The 26,896-nt window shown below is 44.5% G+C and overlaps 1 protein-coding gene across 2 annotated transcripts in view; it reads right to left on the bottom strand.

Moving 5' to 3' along the window:
* Positions 1-457: 457 nt before the first annotated feature.
* The window catches only part of GCK (glucokinase), a 78,787-nt gene continuing 52,348 nt past the window's right edge, over positions 458-26,896 (bottom strand). For both annotated transcript variants that reach the window (XM_077262780.1, XM_077262781.1), the window contains exons 3-10: positions 19,653-19,807; positions 18,308-18,427; positions 17,878-17,973; positions 6,789-6,888; positions 6,075-6,258; positions 5,502-5,657; positions 4,862-5,095; positions 458-4,709 (exon numbers count right to left, since the gene is read on the bottom strand). In XM_077262780.1, the coding sequence (XP_077118895.1) occupies positions 4,565-4,709; positions 4,862-5,095; positions 5,502-5,657; positions 6,075-6,258; positions 6,789-6,888; positions 17,878-17,973; positions 18,308-18,427; positions 19,653-19,807 (1,190 nt within the window). In that variant the 3' untranslated portion in view covers positions 458-4,564. The remainder of the gene's footprint in view (positions 4,710-4,861; positions 5,096-5,501; positions 5,658-6,074; positions 6,259-6,788; positions 6,889-17,877; positions 17,974-18,307; positions 18,428-19,652; positions 19,808-26,896) is intronic.

The following is a 26,896-nucleotide window of genomic DNA, read 5'->3' as shown; positions in this document are numbered from 1 at the left end:
GAGTGAAAAATGTAAAGGGGTCTGAATACTTTCCGTACCCACTGCAAGTCCTGCTCTCTGATCCCTTTAGAGTCCATTTTGTCTGTTATTTCCCATTTGTGGGTGAGTTTGCTGTAAACACTGCCCATTTTCAGTGCAGGGCAAAGTATACCTGTTTAGGAAAAATAAGGGAAGTTTTGGCAAATTTGGGACAGTTGTCTTGTATGTATACTCTCAAGACCCCCACATCCATTCCGACCTGCACCTGAATCTTTGATTAGAAAGAAATAAGTACACCCTTCCTATACAAGTGACAAGTTTTGCTATTGTTGCCTTCTAGGGAGCCCCAAACCTCCTTAAAAGGATCCCAAAGGGGGGACACTGGCCTATCTAACATATCGCAGATTTTTCATAGAAAGCAGCATAAAACCAGGCACTATGAGAACTACATTGTTTTAATACTCTTCACACTTGCAAAAGTCAATGATGTCTCATTGATAACATTTATTTTAATGGGAAAGAAATTGCATCATAGCTCAACATATTAACAGATATCACCAAGAAATTAAAACAGGAAATTGAAAAACATGACATGCTGTACAGAAAATATTTTTTTTTGTCAATAAAAACACAAAAAATATCTAAATAGGCCAAATGCAATTCATTGTGGTGTACATAGAATGCATATGGGAAATTATGTTCTATGGTCAAGAGTATAATATGGTGTTACTTATTCAAGAGGACGTGAAAGATATAATCTAATGAATATACATGCACTGATCGGCGATAACAGTAAAACCATCAAAGGCACAATATTGTGTAGGCCACCTTCATGCCACCAAAACAGCTCTGACCTGACGAGGCATGGACTCCACAAGACCTTTGAAGAACCTAGTGGTATCTACACCAAGATGTTAGATCTCGAATTGAGATCCAGGGAAACTTGAAGATGTGCCTCAAACCATTCCTATATACATTTTGCAGTGTGGCAGGGGCTACTAAAAGAGGTTTCTGCCATTAGGGGATACTATTGCCATGAACAGGGCGTACTTAGTCTGTACAAGCTGTACAAGGATCCAAAGTTTCCCAGCAGAATATTGCGCAGAGTATCACACTAAGGGCTCTCTCACATGAGCGTATAACTCAGACGAGTGCTATCTGTTGTTTTTCGGACAGCACTCGGCCCAATGTTATACTATGGGGCAGTGCAGATCTGTATTTTTTTCTCATGACGATTTGTCATGAGACAAATATGACGTGTATGCAGACAACGAAGAAGATGGAGAAATTAGGTTCTCCATTTTGTTTGCACCTGTGATATGATTTTCTCATGCTAGAGAACCAGATCACACTCAGCAGACACTCAGCTCAATCTCTGATCAGAGTTTGAGACGATTGTCATTACCATAATCGATACTATTGTCATGGAAGAGAGAATCATCGCTCATGTGAGTGACCCCTTAACTCCACAGCTAGCTGTCTTTCTACACCTGCCTTCTTCTGCTGCTCCAGGGTCGAGTTTTGATGCTCATATGCCCATTATGGCCGACTGGGTGTGTGCCTGTGACTATGCATTCCCAGCCACTGCAAGGTGCGATGTGCTGTCCTGACACCTTTCTGTCATACCAAATATTAACTTTCTCCCAATTTGTAACTTCTTTACCCTTCAATCAGTAAGATTTGGTTGTCCTTGATCCCTTTCGTGACTTTTTACCTGTTGACCTAGCATGAACCACAAAGTTCCATTTTAGACATGCTGTGCCCCAGTCGTCTAGCCTTCAAAATTTGGCTCTTGTCAGTGTCGCTCAGAACCTTACTTGTGCCCATTTTTATTGCTTCCAACACATCAACCACAAGAACTGACTTTTCACTTTTTGCCTAATTTATTCCACCCTCTTACCAATGTCATTGTCACCAGACAATCAAGATTTTTCACTTCACCTTTCAGTGGTTCTAATGTTATGTCTGATTTAAAAAAGTAGCTAACCTTTTTTTTATATATTACATATATTTTGTATAGCATGGAAGATGATGAAACTTTGCAAATCACTTTATTAAAGGATTTTTCTTCATTCCTGTAAAAAAATGCATATAAGCAGCTTCCAAACCTCTAATTTTCCTCAGTCTATTTGCCAGCCGTTAGCTGAATTGATATCATCAGAATTAGTGAAGTTAACATGGGATGAGTGGGCATGACGCCAGAGCTCGACTAACTCATTTTGAGCTGTGCCATTCCTTAGGCCAGAAATCTTACTCCAGTCTTTGGTTGGAGAAAGATTTGTGATGAGGTGCACACCACTTGTCAGACACATCACATTCATTAAGATTCATTATTTTAGTGAATCAGGAGCATCTGACTCCAATACCCCCCTCTCATCAAACCTGGCGTGAAAATCTCCTGTCTTGATAAATCTCTATGGCCCTGATTAATCAAGAATCAGGGCCAGTCTTGATGAGGGGGTGGGGTGCGAGGCGCTCGATTCATTAATGACAACAATGAACATGGCACTTCTGGTCAGTAGGTGCACAAGTAGGATCCAGTCCCATATGATACTGGGTATATAAAACTTGCCACTCAAATGTGATTGGAAAAAAGTGATATATTGGACAATTTCAATCCATTTTGAGAAAACATCCAGAATGAGAACATGTTTCATGGAGTGCCCTGGAATCTGTTCTAGTTCAGAGCGATAAAGCGGTGAATTGTCTGTGGCGCCCACTGCAAAGTGGAAAGAGAAGGCCCCTGATGAAGGTCTATTCCGACCGAAACCTTTTCTCATTCTGGATGGTAATTGCCCAATAAATCACTTTTTTCGTCACATTTCAGTGCTAAGTTTCATATTTGCTTTGATTTATTAATAAATCAGGCAAGGCACGGACTTGAGTAACATTTGTGGAGTCAGGAACGCCACCACTCGGCATGATTTTGATGAGCAGTGGTCGCCACTCTCCCACGTTTTAGAAGCTTACTGAAAATGTCATAAAAATGTTAAAGGTCACTATATTTTTGCACAGCTAAAGCTCTGATGAATTGGGGGACTATCTGTATTCGGGAGTTGGGAGAGATAGCTGTCAGCCAAGGAGCTTTTGTACAACAGCTATTTGATGTATATGGCCACCTTTAGTCATTTTCCATAGAGCTCAGTATTGCTGAAGATAAGTCCTCTATCAGAGTTCTTCACTAAAACAATCATATCTGACTCAGAAAACTCAACTGAATCCCAATGTTCATGTATTGGCTTCTAACCAGTTTGGCTTTATCTTGATTCCTCAAGGAAGAAAGGGACAAACTTTATTTGGTGTGAAGCAAACATGGAGGTGGTGCTGGGAGGTGAGCATCATAGACTTAAGATTATGCGACCCTTCTTAGGTTCTTGTCACAATAGTCGCTTCTGCGATTCCCACGCCTCTATCAGTGACGTCTCACCTCCCAGCACCACTGATGGTTTTTTACATGCTGGCTTCACACCAAATAAAATTAGAAGTTTTCTTTAATACCAAAGAAAGTGCGGTGAATTACTCAATGATTCTGAGACATGCACCCTGTTCCACCAGCACCTCAACACCTCGACCAAGTGCACGCCAACCTTGCTTCCTTGATTCCTCAAGGACGTTGTTTTTCACACGGAATGGCATGGGTGGGACATGATCCCCTTCTCTTAAAATTCATTAAAAAGTGAATGGTAGACCATAAATGTCCATGTTTTTCGAAGACTTCAGGTGTTTTGCCCCCTATTTTATCTAGCTTTACAGTTTATTCTAGGAAGGTCCACTTGTCATAGTCGTGTATAAATTAAATCTAATTTACATTGTACAGTTTTGATGCACTTTTCTATCATTACCGACTGCTGTTAGCCACATTATTGTATTTGCAAAAGCCGCTGACAACACATATTCACAACATACATTATAAAAATTTCGAGAGAAGGGATCCCATTAGTAAACGCTTAGCTATAGATGGATTCTTCTCTTTTATTACATATTATAGATATATACTGTTCAGATGAACTGCCACACGTCATCCCAAGTTCTAAAGAAGGCTGTGGCACAATTCTTCTTTTCATTCTCCAGGCTGAAAGTTGACCATTGGGTTTGGTCAGGCTGTCAATGTCTGTAAAGTGGTAATGTGTCTGCTTACGTCCAACATTTCTAATTTCTTACCTGAGAAATCCACATGGAATCTGAAAAAGTGCGAGTCTGTAACCTAACAGCAAAAACTTTGAAGGTCACCAGTACGTGACTGTCTTGAGAACTCTTCTTAGAGTATTGCCTTACGCACAAACAGACATATTGATTTGGCATGTAATTATGTGAAGAAAGCCAAAATTACACAGACATCCTGTTGGATATCTTTCTAACCAGACCATATAATCTATCAATGTTCTGCAAAATACATGCTAAAGCTACGGGAAGATGTTTGCCCCTTCTATACATCATGATGGATCCATATATGCTGTTTAGGCCTGTAGGACAATGTTGATGTAATGGAACATTGTGCACTTTTGAGACTTTTTTTTACAGGTCTGTAGAAACTGACTCAGGAGGTACTGAATTAATATGTCCAAGGATTATGTTGCATGAGTAGCTAATGCCCAATAAGATAGGCCATCTTGTACGCTACCGCCGAAATCAAGGCTGCACCTCGCCCGCTGCCTTCCTCTGATTGGATGAAGGTGATATCACACCTCGGTGCCAGCTTGTGGACAGCTGTGTGGAAGTTATCCTTAAAGCTGAAAGTAGAAGAAAATGGCATCAACAACACTTTATGATCATAAAAAAAATATTGAGATAAGGAAAGTGGTTCTCAACACTTGGATTTGCAAATTGTGAATTAGGCAAATAATTTTTGACTGTAATGTAGACAACTAGATAGTTAACTTACGAAGGGTGAAGTTTGTAGACAGATCCATCCACTCCAACTGTGATCTTGAGGATGTCTTCTCCCCGATTTTTATGCATACGATGGAGGACTCCAGCAAGGCCAGCTGCGCACATGGCGGCTGCTCGTGTAGACACGCTTTCACATGCCATACGCACTGCGTGGCAGTCTCCCACGGTGGGCTGTAGACCGAGTGTCCGCAGGATGTTGCAAGTTTGCTTGAAGTCTGAAGAGTCTCTGGAAATAAGAATCACATAAAAATAAAAATGGGGTTACAACTAGCAATGGGGTGGAGATATCAGTAAAAAAGGGATTGACAGGATTGCTCATTTGGGGTTACCATGAATTCCCCAAATACAAACAACGTCTCTCATTTTAGAGGACCCTGCTTTTTCGGCAACTACAAGGACAACATATTGATTTTAACGGGCACCATGCAATGCCTAATTTCTCCCGTGGAGGCACTGCAGGGAAATTGTAGACTTGTAGCCATGATTTCCAACAGGTTACAATTGATATTTGAGAGTCTCAACAGAGGAACACTCTATGATTGACTTATCATCAGATAACATTTTACCAAAATTGGATTGTCCAAAGCGGATAGTCGGATTGAGGATTTATTAGTAGAAATAGAAGTTATTACCCTTCTATCTGCGACACAAATTGCGTTTCGAAACTTCCTCTCGTCTTCAGTTTTTCAGAAGCTTCTCCTCCAAAAACCAGATTCTCATTCACCATCTTCATGAGGACCAGTCTGACAAGCTCCCCCATATACTTGCCTCCAATCATCTTCTCGTAACTATTCCATAGAAAAAGTAAACAGTGAACATCAGAGGACACCAAACCATTTTGTCAAAAATCTAAATTTTCCATCAGATAAATGCATTTATTTAGTATTCTGGCAATAGACATACAATTAATTTGGCTTTACACAACCAATTTTTGGCATTTGTTATTGTAAACTGTTAAAAAATGAAAAAAAAAACCAACAATATATATATATATTATATACAGTATATATATATATATATATATATATATATATATATATATATATATATATATATATATATATATATATTATAGACAATCAGGCTATACAGGATTGTCCCTAAATGATGACATTGTGATAGAATAACTGATGATGGCCATAGTGTTGTGACCCCCACAGATCATTAGTGATCACTTAGTGTGGAATAATATAGTGTGTCCTTACAGTTGCTGACCAGGATTGAGGGAGCCCTCGTCCACCACTCGATCATACTCTAGGCGGAAGTCTTCTATTTCACCTGTGTCACCAAATGCACCCCATTCTGTATTGACACACATACGACCTTCTTCTCCTTCCACCAGTTCCACGTTGCACATCTCTTCCATGTAGCAAGCATTGCATCCAGTGCCTGGAAGATCAAGATAAAATTAAAATAAAGGGTCAACTCTATAAGGCTCAGTGCACATCTCGTTCTTCTGATGGAGGTATACATGGACACGCAGTGGTAAACTGTATGTCTCCCAGTGAAAAAAAATCACATTCTGCACGACTCCAGAAGTAAAAAAATTCAGAGTAATGTATATGAGGACCTCCTGGTTCTCCCCAGCATATGATGTCAGGGGAGAGAAGGATCAAATATGATGAAGCTAAGCATAGGAGGAGTCGGTGCTGAGAGGAGAATAGAGCTGGAGTGACAGAGGCTTCAGATCTACAGATAAGTCTCGAGCCTCAAATCAATTCAGAAGCTGATTTCTCAGTAACAGAGGAGCGGACTAGCCATGGAAAAGTATTGCTGGACTTGCCTTTGAAACGAGTGAATAGTTTAGAGGATGAAATTCTGCTGACAGATTCCCTTCACGTTCTTCTACACTGACTTGGTGCTCGCCTCAAGAACAAACTTTACCCTCCAAGACCACCGGTTTGTAAATTCACACTTACCTACTATCATGCCAACTTCACAACGGTGATCTTCATAGTAACAAGAGATCATTGTGGCAACCGTGTCATTGACCATAGCAACAACATCCATCTCAAAATCCTGGAGAGGACAGAAATAACATTAATATAACTACAGGGGAACATAAAGGAAGAATTGCAAAGTTGTGCAAACATTTTGTGACTTTTAGCATTTTCACATCAGTTTGGGGCAGCTCTGACAAAAACAGGTAAGGCTAGGGAGGAGCTTGGGTTAGAACAAGGTGTCGCAATAGCCACTCGTCATATTCATCAATTCCGATGGCATTTCTTTATGCCAGAATTGTCACTCCAGTTTCTGTCTGGAGTAGCATTTCTGGTGAGGTCCACAAAGGTGAACCCCACTGAGAAGATGCACCAAATTCATTAAATGATGTGTGCCTTTTAATGAATTCGGCACATTGTACTCTAAGATGCTCCATCATTAAGACTGAGGTGTATAACACCAGTTTTAATGAATCAGGCCCTATATGTTTCAATAATTAAGGGGTATATCCTCAGGGCATATTTGGCAACTCCCAGAAAAGTTGACAATTCTCCTGAAGTCTCCTGGCAACTTCTGGACACTTGGTTCCCCCAATATTATTTTTTTGCCAGAGTGCCAAGTCTCAGAGTACAGAGGCACAGGGTGAAGGGATAGGGTAGTTATGGGGTTAGACCTGCCATAAAAGGGGCACAGCTATGTAAATATAAATTTGACACTGCAAAGCAATCTCTAGTGTCCCAGAAAAGCTTTTTGAGTTGGGAAATATTTTTTAGGGAGTGCAGAAGCAGAAGTCAGACCTAGGTCCATGGTAGGGGAGCCCCGTTACAGAATTTACATTGGGACAACAGAGTTTCTGTGGCACCCCAGGAGTCCAGATGCCACAGTGGTATTGCCTGTCTCCCGGGGAGGGTGATGCCATGCCTGGAAGCGAGAAGGAATCCTCTTAGCAGGTAACACTTACATACAACACTTTCCTGACTCCAGGCCAGAAGGGGGAGCTCTAAACCCGGTTTCGGGGTAGCTTTCCTATAAGTTCTGGCTTGAAGGTGGAGTTAGTCAGTCTGTGTGAGACAGTGAAGGGAGAGGAAGCAAGGGAGAGAGAAAGTGGGAGTGGAGCTGCGATTGAGCTTACCCCCAGGATTAAGAGCAAGAAACCGGACACCAGGGTCTGAGGTTGTGTGGGAACTGTATGCCCCACAGCTGAAACCGGAGGGCAGGAGATTGCAGGTCTTCTAGCCACAAATGACACCTGAAGGCACAACAGCAGATTAGGGCCCGGAGTCACCATGAGAAAGGGACACCTGTAAAAAGGCTGGAGCTGCCTGCCATGCAGGTAGTGTTCCACCTACGGGACAGACTGAGAGAGGGACTTGAGGAAAGCTAAGGCATCAAGAACCCAGAATCCAGCGCAGAAAGGAAGGCTTCCAACCCCACCTGGCTAGAGGGATTCTGAACTGCTTCCAGGCTACCCGGATTTCAAAGATCACCTGTAACCTGTGCCCTGGACTGCAATTTCACCAGTAAAAGGTAAAGATACTGCAAATCCTGTGTCCTCCAATTATTTCCTGCACCCTGACATATACAACCCTGTTGTGAATTTGCTTTTTGCTCCCTCTAGTGGTTACTAGTTTTTTGACTCTGGTTTTTCTGTCATTCCTTTTATCCGCACCTGGGTCGTTAGTTAGGGGTGTTGCTATATAAGCTCCCTGGACCTTCAGTTCAATGCCTGGCAACGTAGTTATCAGAGCTGTCTGCTGTGCTCTTGTCTACTGATCCTGGTTCCAGTTATATCAGCTAAGTCTGCCTTTTGCTTTTTGCTATTTGTTTTGGTTTTGTATTTTTGTCCAGCTTGTTCCAAATCTATATCCTGACCTTTGCTGGAAGCTTGAGGGGGCTGGTGTTCTCCCCCCGGACCGTTAGACGGTTCGGGGGTTCTTGAATTTCCAGTGTGGATTTTGATAGGGTTTTTGTTGACCATATAAGTTACCTTTCTTTATTCTGCTATCAGTAAGCGGGCCTCTCTGTGCTAAACCTGGTTCATTTCTGTGTTTGTCATTTCCTCTTACCTCACCGTCATTATTTGTGGGGGGCTTCTATCCAGCTTTGGGGTCCCCTTCTCTGGAGGCAAGAAAGGTCTTTGTTTTCCTCTACTAGGGGTAGCTAGATTCTCCGGCTGGCGCGTGTCATCTAGAATCAACGTAGGAATGATCCCCGGCTACTTCTAGTGTTGGCGTTAGGAGTAGATATATGGTCAACCCAGTTACCACTGCCCTATGAGCTGGATTTTTGTATTCTGCAGACTTCCACGTTCCTCTGAGACCCTCGCCATTGGGGTCATAACAGTTTGCCAGGCCAGTATTAAATGTTTAATGCATTGCAGAAGAGGGATTATAAGAAAGAAGATTCTGAGTTTTTTTTTTTTTTCTCCTTCCCCTTTACCTCAGAGTGGCTATGCTTGCTGCAGACATGAATGTCCAGACCTTGATTACAAGTGTGGACCAGCTGGCTACTCGTGTGCAGGGCATACAAGACTATGTTATCAGAAATCCTAGGTCAGAACCTAAAATACCGATTCCTGAACTGTTTTCCGGAGACAGGTTTAAGTTTAGGAATTTCGTGAATAATTGTAAATTGTTTTTGTCCCTGAGACCCTGTTCATCAGGAGATTCTGCTCAGCAAGTAAAAATTGTTATTTCGTTCTTACGGGGCGACCCTCAGGATTGGGCTTTTTCGCTGGCGCCAGGAGATCCGGCATTGGCTGATCTTGATGCGTTTTTTCTGGCGCTCGGTTTACTTTATGAGGAACCCAATCTTGAGATTCAGGCAGAAAAGGCCTTGCTGTCTATGTCTCAGGGGCAGGACGAGGCTGAAGTGTATTGCCAAAAATTTCGGAAATGGTCCGTGCTGACACATTGGAACGAGTGTGCACTGGCCGCTAATTTTAGAAATGGCCTTTCTGAAGCCATTAAGAATGTTATGGTGGGTTTTCCCATTCCCACAGGTCTGAATGATACTATGGCACTGGCTATTCAAATTGACCGGCGGTTGCGGGAGCGCAAAACCGCAAATTCCCTCATGGTGTTGTCTGAACAGACACCTAATTCGGTGCAATGTGATAGAAAAACCGCAAATTCCCTCATGGTGTTGTCTGAACAGACACCTGATTTAATGCAATGTGATAGAATCCTGACTAGAAATGAGCGGAAAATTCATAGACGCCGGAATGGCTTGTGCTACTACTGTGGTGATTCTACACATGTTATCTCAGCATGCTCTAAACGTATAGCTAAGGTTGTTAGTCCTGTCACCGTTGGTAATTTGCAACCTAAATTTATTCTGTCTGTAACTTTGATTTGCTCACTGTCATCTTATCCTGTCATGGCGTTTGTAGATTCAGGTGCTGCCCTGAGTCTTATGGATCTCTCATTTGCTAAGCGCTGTGGATTTACTCTTGAACCATTAGAAAATCCTATTCCTCTTAGGGGTATTGATGCTACACCATTGGCAGCAAATAAACCGCAGTATTGGACTCAGGTTACCATGTGCATGACTCCTGAACACCGCGAGGTGATACGTTTCCTGGTTTTACATAAAATGCATGATTTGGTCGTTTTAGGGCTGCCATGGTTACAGACCCATAATCCAGTCCTGGACTGGAAGGCTATGTCAGTCTCAAGTTGGGGCTGTCGTGGTATTCATGAGGATTCCCTGCCTGTGTCTATTGCTTCTTCTACGCCTTCGGAAGTTCCGGAGTATTTGTCTGATTATCAGGATGTCTTCAGTGAGTCTGAGTCCAGTGCACTGCCTCCTCATAGGGACTGTGACTGTGCTATAGATTTGATCCCAGGCAGTAAATTTCCTAAGGGAAGACTGTTTAATCTGTCGGTACCTGAACATACCGCTATGCGTTCATATATCAAGGAGTCTCTGGAAAAAGGACATATTCGTCCGTCTTCTTCCCCTCTTGGTGCGGGATTCTTTTTTGTGGCAAAAAAGGACGGATCTTTGAGACCTTGTATTGATTATCGGCTTTTAAATAAGATCACTGTCAAATTTCAGTATCCTTTACCGCTGTTGTCTGACTTGTTTGCCCGGATTAAGGGTGCCAAGTGGTTCACCAAGATAGACCTTCATGGTGCGTACAACCTTGTGCGCATTAAGCAAGGTGATGAATGGAAAACCGCATTCAATACGCCCGAAGGTCATTTTGAGTACTTGGTGATGCCTTTTGGGCTCTCCAATGCGCCTTCAGTTTTTCAGTCCTTTATGCATGACATTTTCCAGAAGTATCTGGATAAATTTTTGATTGTTTATCTGGATGATATTTTGGTTTTTTCTGATAATTGGGATTCGCATGTGGAGCAGGTCAGGTTGGTCTTTAAAATTTTGCGTGAAAATTCTTTGTTTGTCAAGGGCTCAAAGTGTCTCTTTGGTGTACAGAAGGTTCCCTTTTTGGGGTTCATTTTTTCCCCTTCTGCTGTGGAGATGGACCCAGTCAAGGTCCGAGCTATTCTTGATTGGACTCAGCCCTCGTCAGTTAAGAGTCTTCAGAAGTTCTTGGGCTTCGCTAACTTCTACCGTCGTTTTATCGCTAATTTTTCTAGCATTGTGAAACCTTTGACGGATATGACCAAGAAGGGCTCCGATGTAGCTAACTGGGCTCCTGCTGCCGTGGAGGCTTTCCAGGAGTTGAAACGCCAGTTTACTTCGGCGCCTGTTTTGTGCCAGCCTGACGTCTCACTTCCCTTTCAGGTTGAGGTGGATGCTTCGGAGATTGGGGCAGGGGCCGTTTTGTCGCAGAGAGGCCCTGGTTGCTCTGTTATGAAGCCTTGTGCCTTTTTCTCTAGGAAATTTTCGCCTGCCGAGCGAAATTATGATGTGGGCAATCGGGAGTTGTTGGCCATGAAATGGGCATTTGAGGAGTGGCGTCATTGGCTCGAGGGTGCTAAGCATCGTGTGGTGGTCTTGACTGATCACAAAAATCTGATGTATCTCGAGTCTGCTAAACGCCTTAATCCGAGACAGGCCCACTGGTCATTGTTTTTCTCCCGCTTTGATTTTGTTGTCTCGTATTTACCAGGTTCAAAGAATGTGAAGGCCGATGCTCTTTCTAGGAGCTTTGTGCCTGATGCTCCTGGAGTCGCTGATCCTGTTGGTATTCTTAAAGATGGAGTTATCTTGTCAGCTATTTCTCCGGATCTGCGACGTGTGTTGCAGAGATTTCAGGCTGATAGGCCTGAGTCTTGTCCACCTGACAGACTGTTTGTCCCGGATAAGTGGACCAGCAGAGTCATTTCCGAGGTTCATTCCTCGGTGTTGGCAGGTCACCCGGGAATTTTTGGCACCAGAGATCTGGTGGCCAGGTCCTTTTGGTGGCCTTCCTTGTCAAGGGATGTGCGGTCATTTGTGCAGTCCTGTGGGACTTGTGCTCGAGCTAAGCCTTGCTGTTCTCGTGCCAGCGGTTTGCTCTTGCCTTTGCCTGTCCCGAAGAGACCTTGGACACATATCTCCATGGATTTCATTTCTGATCTTCCGCTATCTCAGGGCATGTCCGTTATCTGGGTGATATGTGATCGCTTCTCCAAGATGGTCCATTTGGTTCCTTTGCCTAAGCTGCCTTCCTCTTCCGATCTGGTTCCTGTGTTTTTCCAGAACGTGGTTCGTTTGCATGGCATCCCTGAGAATATTGTGTCAGACAGAGGATCCCAGTTCGTTTCCAGGTTCTGGCGATCCTTTTGTAGTAGGATGGGCATTGATTTGTCGTTTTCGTCTGCTTTCCATCCTCAGACTAATGGACAGACGGAGCGAACCAATCAGACTTTGGAGGCTTATTTGAGGTGTTTTGTCTCCGCTGATCAGGACGATTGGGTGACATTCTTGCCGTTGGCTGAGTTTGCCCTTAATAATCGGGCTAGTTCCGCCACCTTGGTTTCGCCTTTTTTCTGCAACTCTGGTTTCCATCCTCGCTTTTCTTCGGGTCATGTGGAGCCTTCTGACTGTCCTGGGGTGGATTCTGTGGTGGATAGGTTGCAGCAGATCTGGAATCATGTGGTGGACAACTTGAAGTTGTCACAGGAGAAGGCTCAGCGCTTTGCCAACCGCCGCCGCGGTGTGGGTCCCCGACTACGCGTTGGGGATTTGGTGTGGCTTTCTTCCCGCTTTGTTCCTATGAAGGTCTCCTCTCCCAAATTTAAACCTCGTTTTATTGGGCCTTACAAGATATTGGAAATCCTTAATCCTGTATCTTTTCGTCTGGATCTTCCTGTGTCGTTTGCTATTCACAATGTATTTCATAGGTCCTTGTTGCGGCGGTACATTGTGCCTGTAGTTCCTTCTGCTGAGCCTCCTGCTCCGGTGTTGGTTGAGGGCGAGTTGGAGTACGTGGTGGAGAAGATCTTGGATTCTCGCCTCTCCAGGCGGAGGCTTCAGTACCTGGTCAAGTGGAAGGGCTATGGTCAGGAGGATAATTCCTGGGTGGTCGCCTCTGATGTTCATGCGGCCGATTTAGTTCGTGCCTTTCATGCCGCTCATCCTGATCGCCCTGGTGGTCGTGGTGAGGGTTCGGTGACCCCTCACTAAGGGGGGGGTACTGTTGTGAATTTGCTTTTTTCTCCCTCTAGTGGTTACTAGTTTTTTGACTCTGGTTTTTCTGTCATTCCTTTTATCCGCACCTGGGTCGTTAGTTAGGGGTGTTGCTATATAAGCTCCCTGGACCTTCAGTTCAATGCCTGGCAACGTAGTTATCAGAGCTGTCTGCTGTGCTCTTGTCTACTGATCCTGGTTCCAGTTATATCAGCTAAGTCTGCCTTTTGCTTTTTGCTATTTGTTTTGGTTTTGTATTTTTGTCCAGCTTGTTCCAAATCTATATCCTGACCTTTGCTGGAAGCTTGAGGGGGCTGGTGTTCTCCCCCCGGACCGTTAGACGGTTCGGGGGTTCTTGAATTTCCAGTGTGGATTTTGATAGGGTTTTTGTTGACCATATAAGTTACCTTTCTTTATTCTGCTATCAGTAAGCGGGCCTCTCTGTGCTAAACCTGGTTCATTTCTGTGTTTGTCATTTCCTCTTACCTCACCGTCATTATTTGTGGGGGGCTTCTATCCAGCTTTGGGGTCCCCTTCTCTGGAGGCAAGAAAGGTCTTTGTTTTCCTCTACTAGGGGTAGCTAGATTCTCCGGCTGGCGCGTGTCATCTAGAATCAACGTAGGAATGATCCCCGGCTACTTCTAGTGTTGGCGTTAGGAGTAGATATATGGTCAACCCAGTTACCACTGCCCTATGAGCTGGATTTTTGTATTCTGCAGACTTCCACGTTCCTCTGAGACCCTCGCCATTGGGGTCATAACACAACCCTACATGGACTGTCCTGGTAGCCCTGGGACCTCCGCCCCACCTGTGGGGAGCAAAACCATCTAAGCTGCAAACCATCAGCCCCAGTGGACCACTTTAAGCAGCGTCAGCCATCCCTGGCTGAGTACCACAGGTGACGTCACCATCATTACTACATTAGACTTTATTTGCCACTACACTTTATTCCCTTTAATTGGATGCCCAGGGCCACGGACCGGGTCACTGCCACCGTGACTTCCCCTTTAAGAACTGTGCCGACCCGGTTCCGAGTATCCCACGGTCCTAGCGGGCGCTCCACTTCCAGTTATGTTATGTATGGAACTAAATCAATTTTAGAAATGGTGTAAAATGTTTTTTTCAGAGCATAGTTTAGATTAGCATGGCATGACATTAGGAGATGGGGCAATGACCACTTATCCAATCATTGACTGCTAAACTGATGATGCCTCAGGGATAATGCCTCAGTGCAATAGATGATCAGCTCTCCCTTTGCAATACATATTCTGTTCAAGGAATTGTACACCTTTGCAACCATTTTGTACTACATCAGTACATCTAAAATAAAAAAGTAAAAAAATTGCAAAAAGTCTGCAGTTTTGTTTCTAAGGGTACTGTCACACAGTACCATTTTGATCGCTACGACGGTACGATTCGTGACGTTCTAGCGATATCGTTACGATATCGCAGTGTCTGACACGCAGCAGCGATCAGGGATCCTGCTGAGAATCGTACGTCGTAGCAGATCGTGTGGAACTTTCTTTCGTCGCTTGATCACCCGCTGACATCGCTGGATCGTTGTGTGTGACAGCGATCCAGCGATGTGTTCGCTTGTAACCAGGGTAAACATCGGGTATCTAAGCGCAGGGCCGCGCTTAGTAACCCGATGTTTACCGTGGTTACCAGCGTAAACGTAAAAAAAACAAACAGTACATACTCACATTCCGGTGTCTGTCCTCCAGCGTCTCAGCTTCTCTCCACTGTGTGAGCGCCTGCCGGCCGGAAAGCGAGCACAGCGGTGACGTCTGACGTCACCGCTGTGCTTGCCGGCTATGGCGCTTACACAGTGGAGAGAAGCAGAACGCCGGGGACAGACACCGGAATGTAAGTATGTACTGTTTGTTTTTTTTATTACTTTTACGCTGGTAACCACGGTAAACATCGGGTTACTAAGCGCGGCCCTGCGCTTAGTTACCCGATGTTTACCCTGGTTACCGGGGACTTCGGCATCGCTCCAGCGCCGTGATTGCAACGTGTGACCGCAGTCTACGACGCTGGAGCGATATTCATACGATCGCTGCGACGTCACGGATCGTGCCGTCGTAGCGATCAAAATGGTACTGTGTGACAGTACCCTAAGCTGTTTTGCAGACCTATCTGTTTCCATAATTACAGACTACAAACAAACCCTATGTAGTCTAATCCTTTAGTCTAGCATACACTTGATAAGGAGGTAAGAAATAGGGGAACAGTGAAAGGAGATGTGACTAAAGGATCAGATTACACTCTGTTTATAGTCTGTAACCTAGGAGCTACATAGTTTGCATAGACCTTGTAGTCTTGGAATGGTAGTATATTTATATCGAAGGCTACTGCTGATACATTATTTTAGAAGCATGTGAGAAATAAAATAAGGTTGTGTGACGACACAGCATTTAGTCTTAATTATCCAGATTTTCAGTTGGTCAAGAACCATAGAATGTTGTCATATGAGCTTTAAAAGTTGATTCTTGATATTTTTGAATGGCTACTGTTTGCCTCTTATATCAGCTCCTACAGCTTATTGTCTGCTACCTTAGGGTACTGTCACACAGTGCAATTTTCATCGCTACGACGGTACGATCCGTGACGTTCTAGCGATATCGTTACGATATCGCAGTGTCTGACACGCAGCAGCGATCAGGGACCCTGCTGAGAATCGTACGTCGTAGCACATCGTTTGGAACTTTCTTTCGTCGCTTGATCACCCGCTGACATCGCTGGATCGTTGTGTGTGACACCGATCCAGCGATGTGTTCGCTTGTAACCAGGGTAAACGTCGGGTAACTAAGCGCAGGGCCGCGCTTAGTAACCCGATGTTTACCCTGGTTACCAGCGTAAACGTAAAAAAAACAAACAGTACATACTTACATTCCGGTGTCTGTCCTCCGGCGTCTCAGCTTCTCTGCACTGTGAGCGCCTGCCGGCCGGAAAGCGAGCACAGCGGTGACGCGGTGACGTCACCGCTGTGCTTTCCGGCTATGGTGCTTACACAGTGCAGAGAAGCAGAACGCCGGGGGACAGACACCGGAATGTAAGTATGTACTGTTTGTTTTTTTTACGTTGACGCTGGTAACCAGGGTAAACATCGGGTTACTAAGCGCGGCCCTGCGCTTAGTAACCCGATGTTTACCCTGGTTACCCGGGGACTTCGGCATCGCTCCAGCGCCGTGATTGCAAAGTGTGACCGCAGTCTACGACGCTGGAGCAATAATCATACGACGCTGCGACGTCACGGATCGTGCCGTCGTAGCGATCAAAATTGCACTGTGTGACAGTACCCTTAGCAAGACAGGAACGCAGGGTCATTGAACAATCGATGTTTGATAATACTGTATATTGATTGACCATTGTGTGGGACCTTGTGGCTTGTTGACTTGCAAAACAGAAGAGGAAAAACTATGCATATTTATTAAATACTCAGACAATGAGTGTTAAACTCATCCCACCTCCCCCTGACGTGTGGATGATGACCTGAAACATAGATATGGGTATAAAAAGGATTTCTATTGTTCTGCAATGAGAATCAGAGACTCTTTACAAAATCACAGGCAGTAACACGCTCCAGCCTACAGGACATCAGCCAGGACATCATAGCTCAATCTTGAAGGACACAGATTTGACATTTTATAGGATGCCAGCATAGGGACCACGGCCCCGGCTGACAGAATAGAGATCTGCTCTATTGACATCACTGAACCCATGGATACATTTGGGGAAGCCAGGATATGGACCCACCTGTCACCTGAGCCCCATGGATACGTTTGGGGAAGCCAGGATTGAGACACTCAGGTCACCTGGCTCCTTGGAAACTCTTTAAAAATCCAGGTTGTGACCAGCCAGGTTACCTTGCCACGTGCCTCAATGGACTGTCAGCTTCCTAAGTTTGTCGTTACCTCCTCTCTGTGGGTGTCACAGGTGGGGGTAGTCAGCCCTGGAAGCACCGAAATTGCAGCTGCTCTAATCCCAGCTAGTGAGCAGAAGGGTGAGACTCTGTAAATTTGCACCATTTTGGGTATTTTGCTGGAATTGTTCTATGTTATTGTCTGTTTTGTGGTTCAATAAAGTATTGCTACACTGTTTCACCCTCACCCTGTGTTGTCTGAGTAGTACTCTGCCCTTAGGAAAAGAGAGCTGGCATTCAGTGGGCGTTCAGTCGGATGATCCCTGGTCCATGCCGTCTCAGGTCAGCAGACGAGAGCACCCACTGACTCCCATGTATCCACAGGTTGCAATGGTGGACATATCTTAAAGCATTCCACCATTCAGAGGGACTTCAATGGAGTAGAAATGGGGAAGGAAGCAATAGGGGACCATAGAGTTGTTGCAATTATGTTCAGGCTTTTGGCCACAATGGAGCATCAGTCACGGAGACCAAGGCGTGCCTGCTTTTTATTTACCAAATTACCATTATTGCTACCACACTGAAAAATTACATCAAGTTACAATCACATCACAGCTCACCCCTCTTCTCTTGATGGCATCTCTCAGCAGTCCAACAACATTGTTCCCCTCAGCACCAGAAGCTTTGAATCCTTTGGTCCAGTTCAGTAGGATCCCCTATAGAGAACATATACAAAGCTTGATTAAGAAATGCCCTATCAAAACATAACATAGAGGTAACTCTAAAAACACAATATAGCATTTATATGGTAGTTAAAGCCATACAGTCACCATACATAATTAAAAAAAACCTCTGAACTCTTCATTTTGGGGTGACTGGATGACCATCTAATTAGTAAAGGGGCATCCTAAAAGTCCCTATATTAGTTAAGATGATGCCAGAAGTAGCGCACATGCACACTTACCTAATTGAGTGTGCATGTGTATCAGGGTCACTGGACACTTTTAGTGGATATTTGTCCACATTTCGAGTATGTTAAAACTGGTTCACCTTGTCAATATCCTCATGTCGGACTGGGAAGGAGAAGGTAAATCCAAGGGGCAATTTCTTGTGTTTCATGTTCTGCTGGTCCAGATAATCTGATATACACTCCGCAATGTAATCAAACAGCTGGAAAGGAAATACTAGATAGTTACGTCACATGTAGTAGAGGACAACCCCCTTAGGCTTTTAACTTGTTAGAATAAATATGTAAATGATGATTTCACCCAAAATATGTTTCTAGCTTTTCCTAAATTTTTTTAGGTGTATTGATAAATGGATTGGGCTGCTGAAAATTATTAGTCAAGAGTATTTTGACGTAATCATCATTGGGGCGATCACAGAACCATCAGATGTTTTGTTGTGTTTTTAGGCAACAGGGAGCAAAATATGTGTTGAGAATAAAAGACGCACATCAACTGCCAAAAGAAGTGAGAAGAATCAAAGGTGAAGTGACCAGGAGCCATTATCCTCCAGAGCTGTGATATTGCAGGACTGAAGCCTCCTTGGAGGCCCAGAAGTACAAAGTGTTCAGTGCTCAGACATGGCCGAGGTGAGGAGGCTGACACCCGAGCACCACTGAGCAAGACACAGAAGTACAAGGTGTTCAGTGCTCAGAGACGTGGCCGAGGTTAGGAGGCTTACACCTGACCACCACTGAGCAATACACAGAAGTACAACGTGTTCTTGGCCGAGGTGAGGAGGCTGAAACCGACTACCACTGAGCAAAACACAGAAGGACAGAGTGTTCAGTGCTCTGAGACTTGGCTGAGGTGACGAGGCTGATACCCGAGCACCACTGAGCAACACACAGAAGTACAAGGTGTACAGTGCTCAGAGACATGACTGAGGTGAGGAGACTGACACCGACCACCACTGAGCAAGACACAGAAGTACAAGGAGTTCAGTGCTCAGAGACATGACTGAGGTGAGGAGACTGACACCCGACCACCATTGAACAAGGCGCAAAAGTTGAAATTGTCAAGACTGGGCCAAGACATTTCAATTTCCAGACTGCTGCACCCTCTATAAAGACTTTTCACAATTTTTGACTTTTCCGAGTCAGGTAAATCTATTTTTTGGCCCATTTTTCCTGAGGAAAACAAGCTGCCTAATAATTCTGCATACCTTGATAAAGGGTGTTGTGTCCTTAGGCCTCACCCTCCTCAGACACATACACATCATCTGATTTGCGTCATCCAATAAGCACCGGAGTATAAACAACTTGGAGTTGGAAATCATAAAATTATGATAAGGTCCAAATAATAAGTTGCCTAATAATTCTGCACATAGTGTATTTATTATACTCCACCAATGTCACCCAACATTGTGTTGTTCCCATACATGTTCTCACCATCTCAGCTGTTCCTGTCATGGCGTCCTCAGGAATACAATACATCTTATGTTTGGTCTCCACTTTCCATTCTCCATCTAGGTCTTCCCCAACTTTAACCAACATTACTCGAAAGTTAGTGCCACCGAGATCCAAGGCCAAGAAGTCTCCAACCTCTAAAGAAGTCAAATGGAAAATAGGGCACATAATTAAACTGAAGATTGCAAAACTTCTGGTAACAATCTCCAACTTTTGAGTCACTGCAACATTAAAGGGTTGTTCAGGACTTTTATATTGATCACCTATCGTTAGGATAAGTCACCAAAATATCTTTTTATGGGGGTGCGAATCAATAGGGGTTGATGTGCAGAACCTTATCGTGCCCACTATGCAGTTAATAAAGCTATGCTGTAGAGCTCTGCAACCCAGACAACCCCTTTAAAAAGTAACCACAGTACATTGTATGCACTTGTCATTTAAGACAGCAACATGCGCAATCATATCAGCTGGGTCACATTTCACACATGAGAATGCTGAGCATTGCACCACAAAGCTCTGTTCTAGGGGAGGCCAGGTGATGTAAAGAGGCGTTTTGTGGTCAGATGGGAAGACAGCACTATATAAGTAAGCATGATAAATAATACTTTTATTTTCGATAGCAAAGAGGAGAAAGTCACTTGCCAGACACTTCTGGCAGCATCCAATCTCCCCGAAGGACAAAAGCATTAGGTGTTGAAGTTCCAACTGCCTGATTCTTCTTTCACCCTAACATCATCTGCCCAGGGAGAGTCGGAAGGCGCCCAAACACATCAGATGAGTAGCCAATCCTGCCAATATCGTCAAATTTGGACATATTTCATCTAATATTTATGGAGAACTTAAGATCTGATGGGGTAGTTGAGGACTACTGTCCATACTGTGGATCTACCCTGGACTGGTGTTTCTGTCCAGCTATATGGAAGTGACCTTTCCAGGAATAAAAGGGGCTTTGAGACTGGAAGTGGTAGGGGAACACGTCTAGTCTATAGTCTGTATCTCAAATGGGTATAACTCGCTGGTTTAGGAAAGTGATCAGAGACAGAGACAGTGACAAGTGCCAGATTGCAAATCCCTGCACATGCCTTGCTGAGTCAATATGTTAGGGCATGTTAGGTTAGGCTATGGGTTGAACTAGGTGGACTTAAAGTCTTCCTTTAACCTTAATAACGATATTACTATGTTATTATGTATGTAGTATGGATTGCTGCAGCATCATTTATTGAGGTTCAGAATCAGGGGATATATTATCAATCTCTCTTCCTCCCTTTATCTCTCTAGTTCTTCCCTTTTCTCTATTTGTCCAAGGTGTGGCTAATTTTTCCACTCAATGGACTAATAGATAAATGGAGAAGTCCCTCTAGATAAAAACTAACTACGAAGCTTCTCTATGTAATAAAAAGCTTCCATCTCTTGTATGTAATTGTTTGCAATTCCCATTGAAAGCCCCCCATACATATTAAACTGATGAAATCTAAAAAAAGAAGGATAGAAGATGGAGCCAGAAAATTATAGAGCAGTGAGTCTTAAGGTACCGTCACATTAAGCGACGCTGCAGTGATATAGACAACGATGCTGATCGCTGCAGCGTCGCTGTTTCGTCATTGTGTGGTCGCTGGAGAGCTGTCACACAGACAGCTCTCCAGCGACCAACGATGCCGAAGTCCCCGGGTAACCAGGATAAACATCGGGTTACTAAGCGCAGGGCCGCGCTTAGTAACCCGATGTTTACCCTGGTTACCAGTGTAAATGTAAAAAAACCAAACACTACATACTTACATTCCGGTGTCTGTCGCGTCCCCCGGCGTCCGCTTCCCTGCACTGTGTAAGTGCCGGCCCTAAAGCAGGGCGGTGAAGTCACCGCTGTGCTCTGCTTTACGGCCGGCCGGCACTGACACAGTGCAGGGAAGCGCACGCCGGGGGACGCGACAGACACCGGAATGTAAGTATGTAGTGTTTGGGTTTTTTTACATTTACAATGGTAACCAGGGTAAATATCGGGTTACTAAGTGCGGCCCTGCGCTTAGTAACCCGATGTTTACCCTGGTTACCAGTGAAGACATCGCTGAATCCACGTCACACACGCCGATTCAGCGATGTCAGCGGGTGATCCAGCGACGAAATAAGGTGCTGGCCTTCTAGCTCCGACTAATGATGTCACAGCAGGATCCTGATCGCTGCTGCGTGTCAAACACAGCGATATCGCTATCCAGGATGCTGCAACGTCACGGATCGCTATCGTTATCGTTGCTAAGTTGTTCAGTGTGAAGGTACCATTACTTCTATACCAGGAAAGATATTTGAGCAAATTATTAAGCAACATGTATGTAAGTTACTTTGATAAGAATACAGCAATTAACCAGAGCCAGCATGAGTTTGTGGCAAACAAGTCATGCCAGACAAATCTAATTTCTTTCTATGATGGAATCACTGACTGGGTGGATCAGGGAAATGCGGTAAATATAGTATATCTTGATTTCAGAAAAGCATTTAATAAAATATTTCATGCTATCCTTATTGAAAAAATGAAAAAGTATGAAAAGTATGCGATTGACAAGGCTACGGTTAGGTGGATTCATAACTGGCTCAGTGGTTGTATGTTGTGAATTTGGATTCTGGGCTCCCCCGGTGGCTACTGGTGGAATTGAACTGGTGTTTTCATCTTCTCTGTTCACCTGTTCCCATCAAGATGTGGGAGTCGCTATATAACCTTGCTGCTCTGTTAGTTGCTTGCCGGTCAACAATGTTATCAGAAGCCTCTCTGTGCTTGTTCCTGCTCCTAGACAACTACTAGATAAGTTGGACTCTTGTCCATGTTTGTTTTTGCATTTTTGTTCCAGTTCACAGCTGTAGTTTCGTTACTGTGTCTGGAAAGCTCTTGTGAACAGGAATTGCCACTCTGGTGTTATGAGTTAATGCCAGAGTTTTACAGTAATTTCTGGATGGTGTTTTGATAGGGTTTTCAGCTGACCATGAAAGTGTCCTTTCTGTCTTCTGCTATGTAGTAAGTGGACCTCAAATTTGCTAAACCTATTTTCATACTACGTTTGTTATTTCATCTTAACTCACCGCCAATACATGTGGGGGGCCTCTGTCTCCTTTCGGGGTATTTCTCTAGAGGTGAGCTAGGACTGATATTTTCCTCTGCTAGCATTATTTAGTCCTCCGGCTGGCGCTGGGCATCTAGAATCAACGTAGGCATGCTACCCGGCCACTGCTAGTTGTGCGTTAGGTTTAGTTCATGGTCAGCTCAGTTCCCATCTTCCAAGAGCTAGTTTCTATATATGCTTATGCTATGTTCTCTTGCCATTGAGATCATGACAGTTTGACCGGCCCACTAAAGGGTTAAAATCCTTGGCTGAGAAAGGAGAGAAATAAGTAGTCTGCTGAAATTTTTATTTTTTTTTTTCTCTCTCCTTCTAATCTTTGAATGGCTCTGTGTCCACCTGTTTGTAATGGATCTTCAGAGTGTAACTGCAGGTTTGAATAATCTCGCCACGAAGGTACAAAATTTGCAAGATTTTGTTTGTCATGCACCTGTATCTGAGCCGAGAATTCCTTTGCCGGAATTTTTCTCGGGGAATAGATCTGGGTTTCAGAATTTTCGAAATAATTGCAAATTATTTTTGTCCCTGAAATCTCGCTCTGCCGGAGACCCTGCACAGCAGGTCAGGATTGTGATTTCCTTGCTCCGGGGCGACCCTCAAGACTGGGCTTTTTCATTGACACCAGGGGATCCTGCGTTGCTCAATGTGGATGCGTTTTTTCTGGCCTTGGGGTTGCTTTATGACGAACCTCATTTGGAGCTTCAGGCAGAAAAAACTTTGATGTCCCTATCTCAGGGGCAAGATGAAGCGGAAATTTACTGCCAAAGATTCCGTAAATGGTCTGTGCTTACTCAGTGGAATGAGTGCGCCCTGGCGGCGACTTTCAGAGAGGGTCTCTCTGATGCCATTAAGGATGTTATGGTGGGGTTCCCTGTGCCTGCGGGTCTGAATGAGTCCATGACAATGGCTATTCAGATCGATAGACGTTTGCGGGAGCGCAAACCAGTGCACCATCTGGCGGTGTCCACTGAGAAGTCGCCAGAGAGTATGCAGTGTGATAGAATTCTGTCCCGAAGCGAGCGGCAGAATTTTAGACGGAAAAATGGGTTGTGTTTCTATTGTGGTGATTCTACTCATGTTATATCAGCATGCTCTAAGCGCACTAAAAAGCTTGATAAATCTGTTTCCATTTGCACCTTACCATCTAAGTTTATTCTATCTGTGACCCTGATTTGCTCTTTGTCATCTATTACCACGGACGCCTATGTCGACTCTGGCGCCGCTTTGAGTCTTATGGATTGGTCCTTTGCCAAACGCTGTGGGTATGATTTAGAGCCTTTGGAGACTCTTATTCCTCTGAAGGGGATTGACTCCACCCCATTGGCTAATAATAAACCACAATACTGGACACAAGTAACTATGCGTATTAATCCGGATCACCAGGAGATTATTCGCTTTCTGGTGCTGTATAATCTACATGATGATTTGGTGCTAGGATTGCCTTGGCTGCAATCTCACAACCCAGTCCTCGACTGGAGAGCTATGTCTGTGTTGAGCTGGGGATGTAAGGGGGCTCATGGGGATGTACCTGTGGTTTCCATTTCATCATCTATTCCCTCTGAAATTCCTGAGTTCCTGTCTGACTATCGTGACGTCTTTGAAGAATCCAAGCTTGGTTCATTACCTCCGCACCGAGAGTGCGATTGTGCCATAGATTTAATCCCGGGTAGTAAATACCCAAAGGGTCGTTTATTTAATCTGTCTGTGCCTGAACATGCTGCTATGCGAGAATATATAAAGGAGTCCTTGGAAAAGGGACATATTCGTCCATCGTCATCTCCCTTAGGAGCCGGTTTTTTCTTTGTGTCAAAAAAAGACGGCTCTTTGAGACCATGTATCGATTATCGGCTTTTGAATAAAATCACTGTAAAATATCAATACCCTTTGCCGTTGCTGACTGATTTGTTTGCTCGCATAAAGGGGGCCAAGTGGTTCTCTAAGATTGACCTTCGTGGGGCGTATAATTTGGTGCGAATCAGGCAGGGGGATGAGTGGAAAACCGCATTTAATACGCCCGAGGGCCACTTTGAGTATTTAGTGATGCCTTTTGGTCTTTCAAATGCTCCGTCAGTTTTCCAGTCCTTTATGCATGATATTTTTCGCGATTATTTGGACAAATTTATGATTGTGTATCTGGATGATATTCTGATTTTTTCGGATGACTGGGACTCTCATGTCCAGCAAGTCAGGAGGGTTTTCCAGGTTTTGCGGTCTAATTCTTTGTGTGTGAAGGGTTCTAAGTGTGTTTTTGGGGTACAGAGGATTTCCTTTTTGGGATATATTTTTTCTCCCTCTTCCATTGAAATGGATCCTGTCAAGGTTCAAGCTATTTGTGATTGGACGCAGCCCTCTTCTCTTAAGAGTCTTCAGAAATTTTTGGGCTTTGCTAACTTTTATCGTCGATTTATTGCTGGTTTTTCGGATATTGCTAAGCCATTGACCGATTTGACTAAGAAGGGTGCTGATGTTGCTGATTGGTCCCCTGACGCTGTGGAGGCCTTTCGGGAGCTTAAGCGCCGTTTTTCCTCTGCCCCTGTGTTGCGTCAGCCTGATGTTGCTCTACCTTTTCAGGTTGAGGTCGACGCTTCTGAGATCGGAGCTGGGGCAGTGTTGTCGCAGAAAAGTTCTGACTGCTCCGTGATGAGGCCTTGTGCCTTCTTTTCCCGTAAATTTTCGCCGCTGAGCGGAATTATGATGTTGGGAATCGGGAGCTTTTGGCCATGAAGTGGGCTTTTGAGGAGTGGCGCCATTGGCTTGAGGGGGCCAGACATCAGGTGGTGGTATTGACTGACCACAAAAACTTGATTTATCTTGAGACCGCCAGGCGCCTGAATCCTAGACAGGCGCGCTGGTCATTATTTTTCTCTCGGTTTAATTTTGTGGTGTCATACCTACCGGGTTCTAAGAATGTTAAGGCGGATGCCCTTTCTAGGAGTTTTGAGCCTGACTCGCCTGGTAACTCTGAGCCCACAGGTATCCTTAAGGATGGAGTGGTATTGTCAGCCGTTTCTCCAGACCTGCGGCGGGCCTTGCAGGAGTTTCAGGCAGATAGACCGGATCGTTGCCCACCTGATAAACTGTTTGTTCCTGATGATTGGACCAGTAGAGTCATCTCTGAGGTTCATTCTTCTGCGTTGGCAGGTCATCCTGGCATTTTTGGTACCAGGGATTTGGTGGCAAGGTCCTTCTGGTGGCCTTCCCTGTCACGAGATGTGCGAGGCTTTGTGCAGTCTTGTGACGTTTGTGCTCGGGCCAAGCCTTGTTGCTCTCGGGCTAGTGGATTATTGTTGCCCTTGCCTATTCCTAAGAGGCCTTGGACGCACATCTCGATGGATTTTATTTCAGATCTGCCTGTTTCTCAGAAGATGTCTGTCATCTGGGTGGTGTGTGACCGTTTCTCTAAGATGGTCCATTTGGTTCCTCTGCCCAAGTTGCCTTTTTCTTCCGAGTTGGTTCCTCTGTTTTTTCAAAATGTTGTTCGTTTGCATGGTATTCCTGAGAATATCATTTCTGACAGAGGGACCCAATTCGTGTCTAGATTTTGGCGGGCATTCTGTGCTAGGATGGGCATAGATTTATCTTTTTCGTCCGCTTTCCATCCTCAGACGAATGGCCAGACCGAGCGGACTAATCAGACCCTGGAGACATATCTGAGGTGTTTTGTGTCTGCTGACCAGGATGATTGGGTTGCTTTTTTGCCATTGGCAGAGTTCGCTCTCAATAATCGGGCCAGCTCTGCCACTTTGGTGTCCCCGTTTTTCTGTAATTCGGGGTTTCATCCTCGATTTTCCTCTGGTCAGGTGGAATCTTCGGATTGTCCTGGAGTGGATGCTGTGGTGGAGAGATTGCATCAGATCTGGGGGCAGGTGGTGGACAATTTGAGGTTGTCCCAGGAGAAGACTCAGCTTTTTGCCAACCGCCACCGTCGTGTTGGTCCTCGGCTTTTTGTTGGGGATTTGGTGTGGTTGTCTTCTCGTTTTGTCCCTATGAGGGTCTCTTCTCCTAAGTTTAAGCCTCGGTTCATCGGCCCGTATAAGATATTGGAGATTCTTAACCCTGTTTCCTTCCGTTTGGACCTCCCTGCATCTTTTTCTATTCATAACGTTTTTCATCGGTCATTAT

This window comes from Ranitomeya variabilis, chromosome 5 (genome assembly GCF_051348905.1).
Source record: "Ranitomeya variabilis isolate aRanVar5 chromosome 5, aRanVar5.hap1, whole genome shotgun sequence".
Taxonomy (NCBI): Eukaryota; Metazoa; Chordata; class Amphibia; order Anura; family Dendrobatidae; genus Ranitomeya; species Ranitomeya variabilis.
This window is presented reverse-complemented; position numbering and strand designations above follow the sequence as displayed.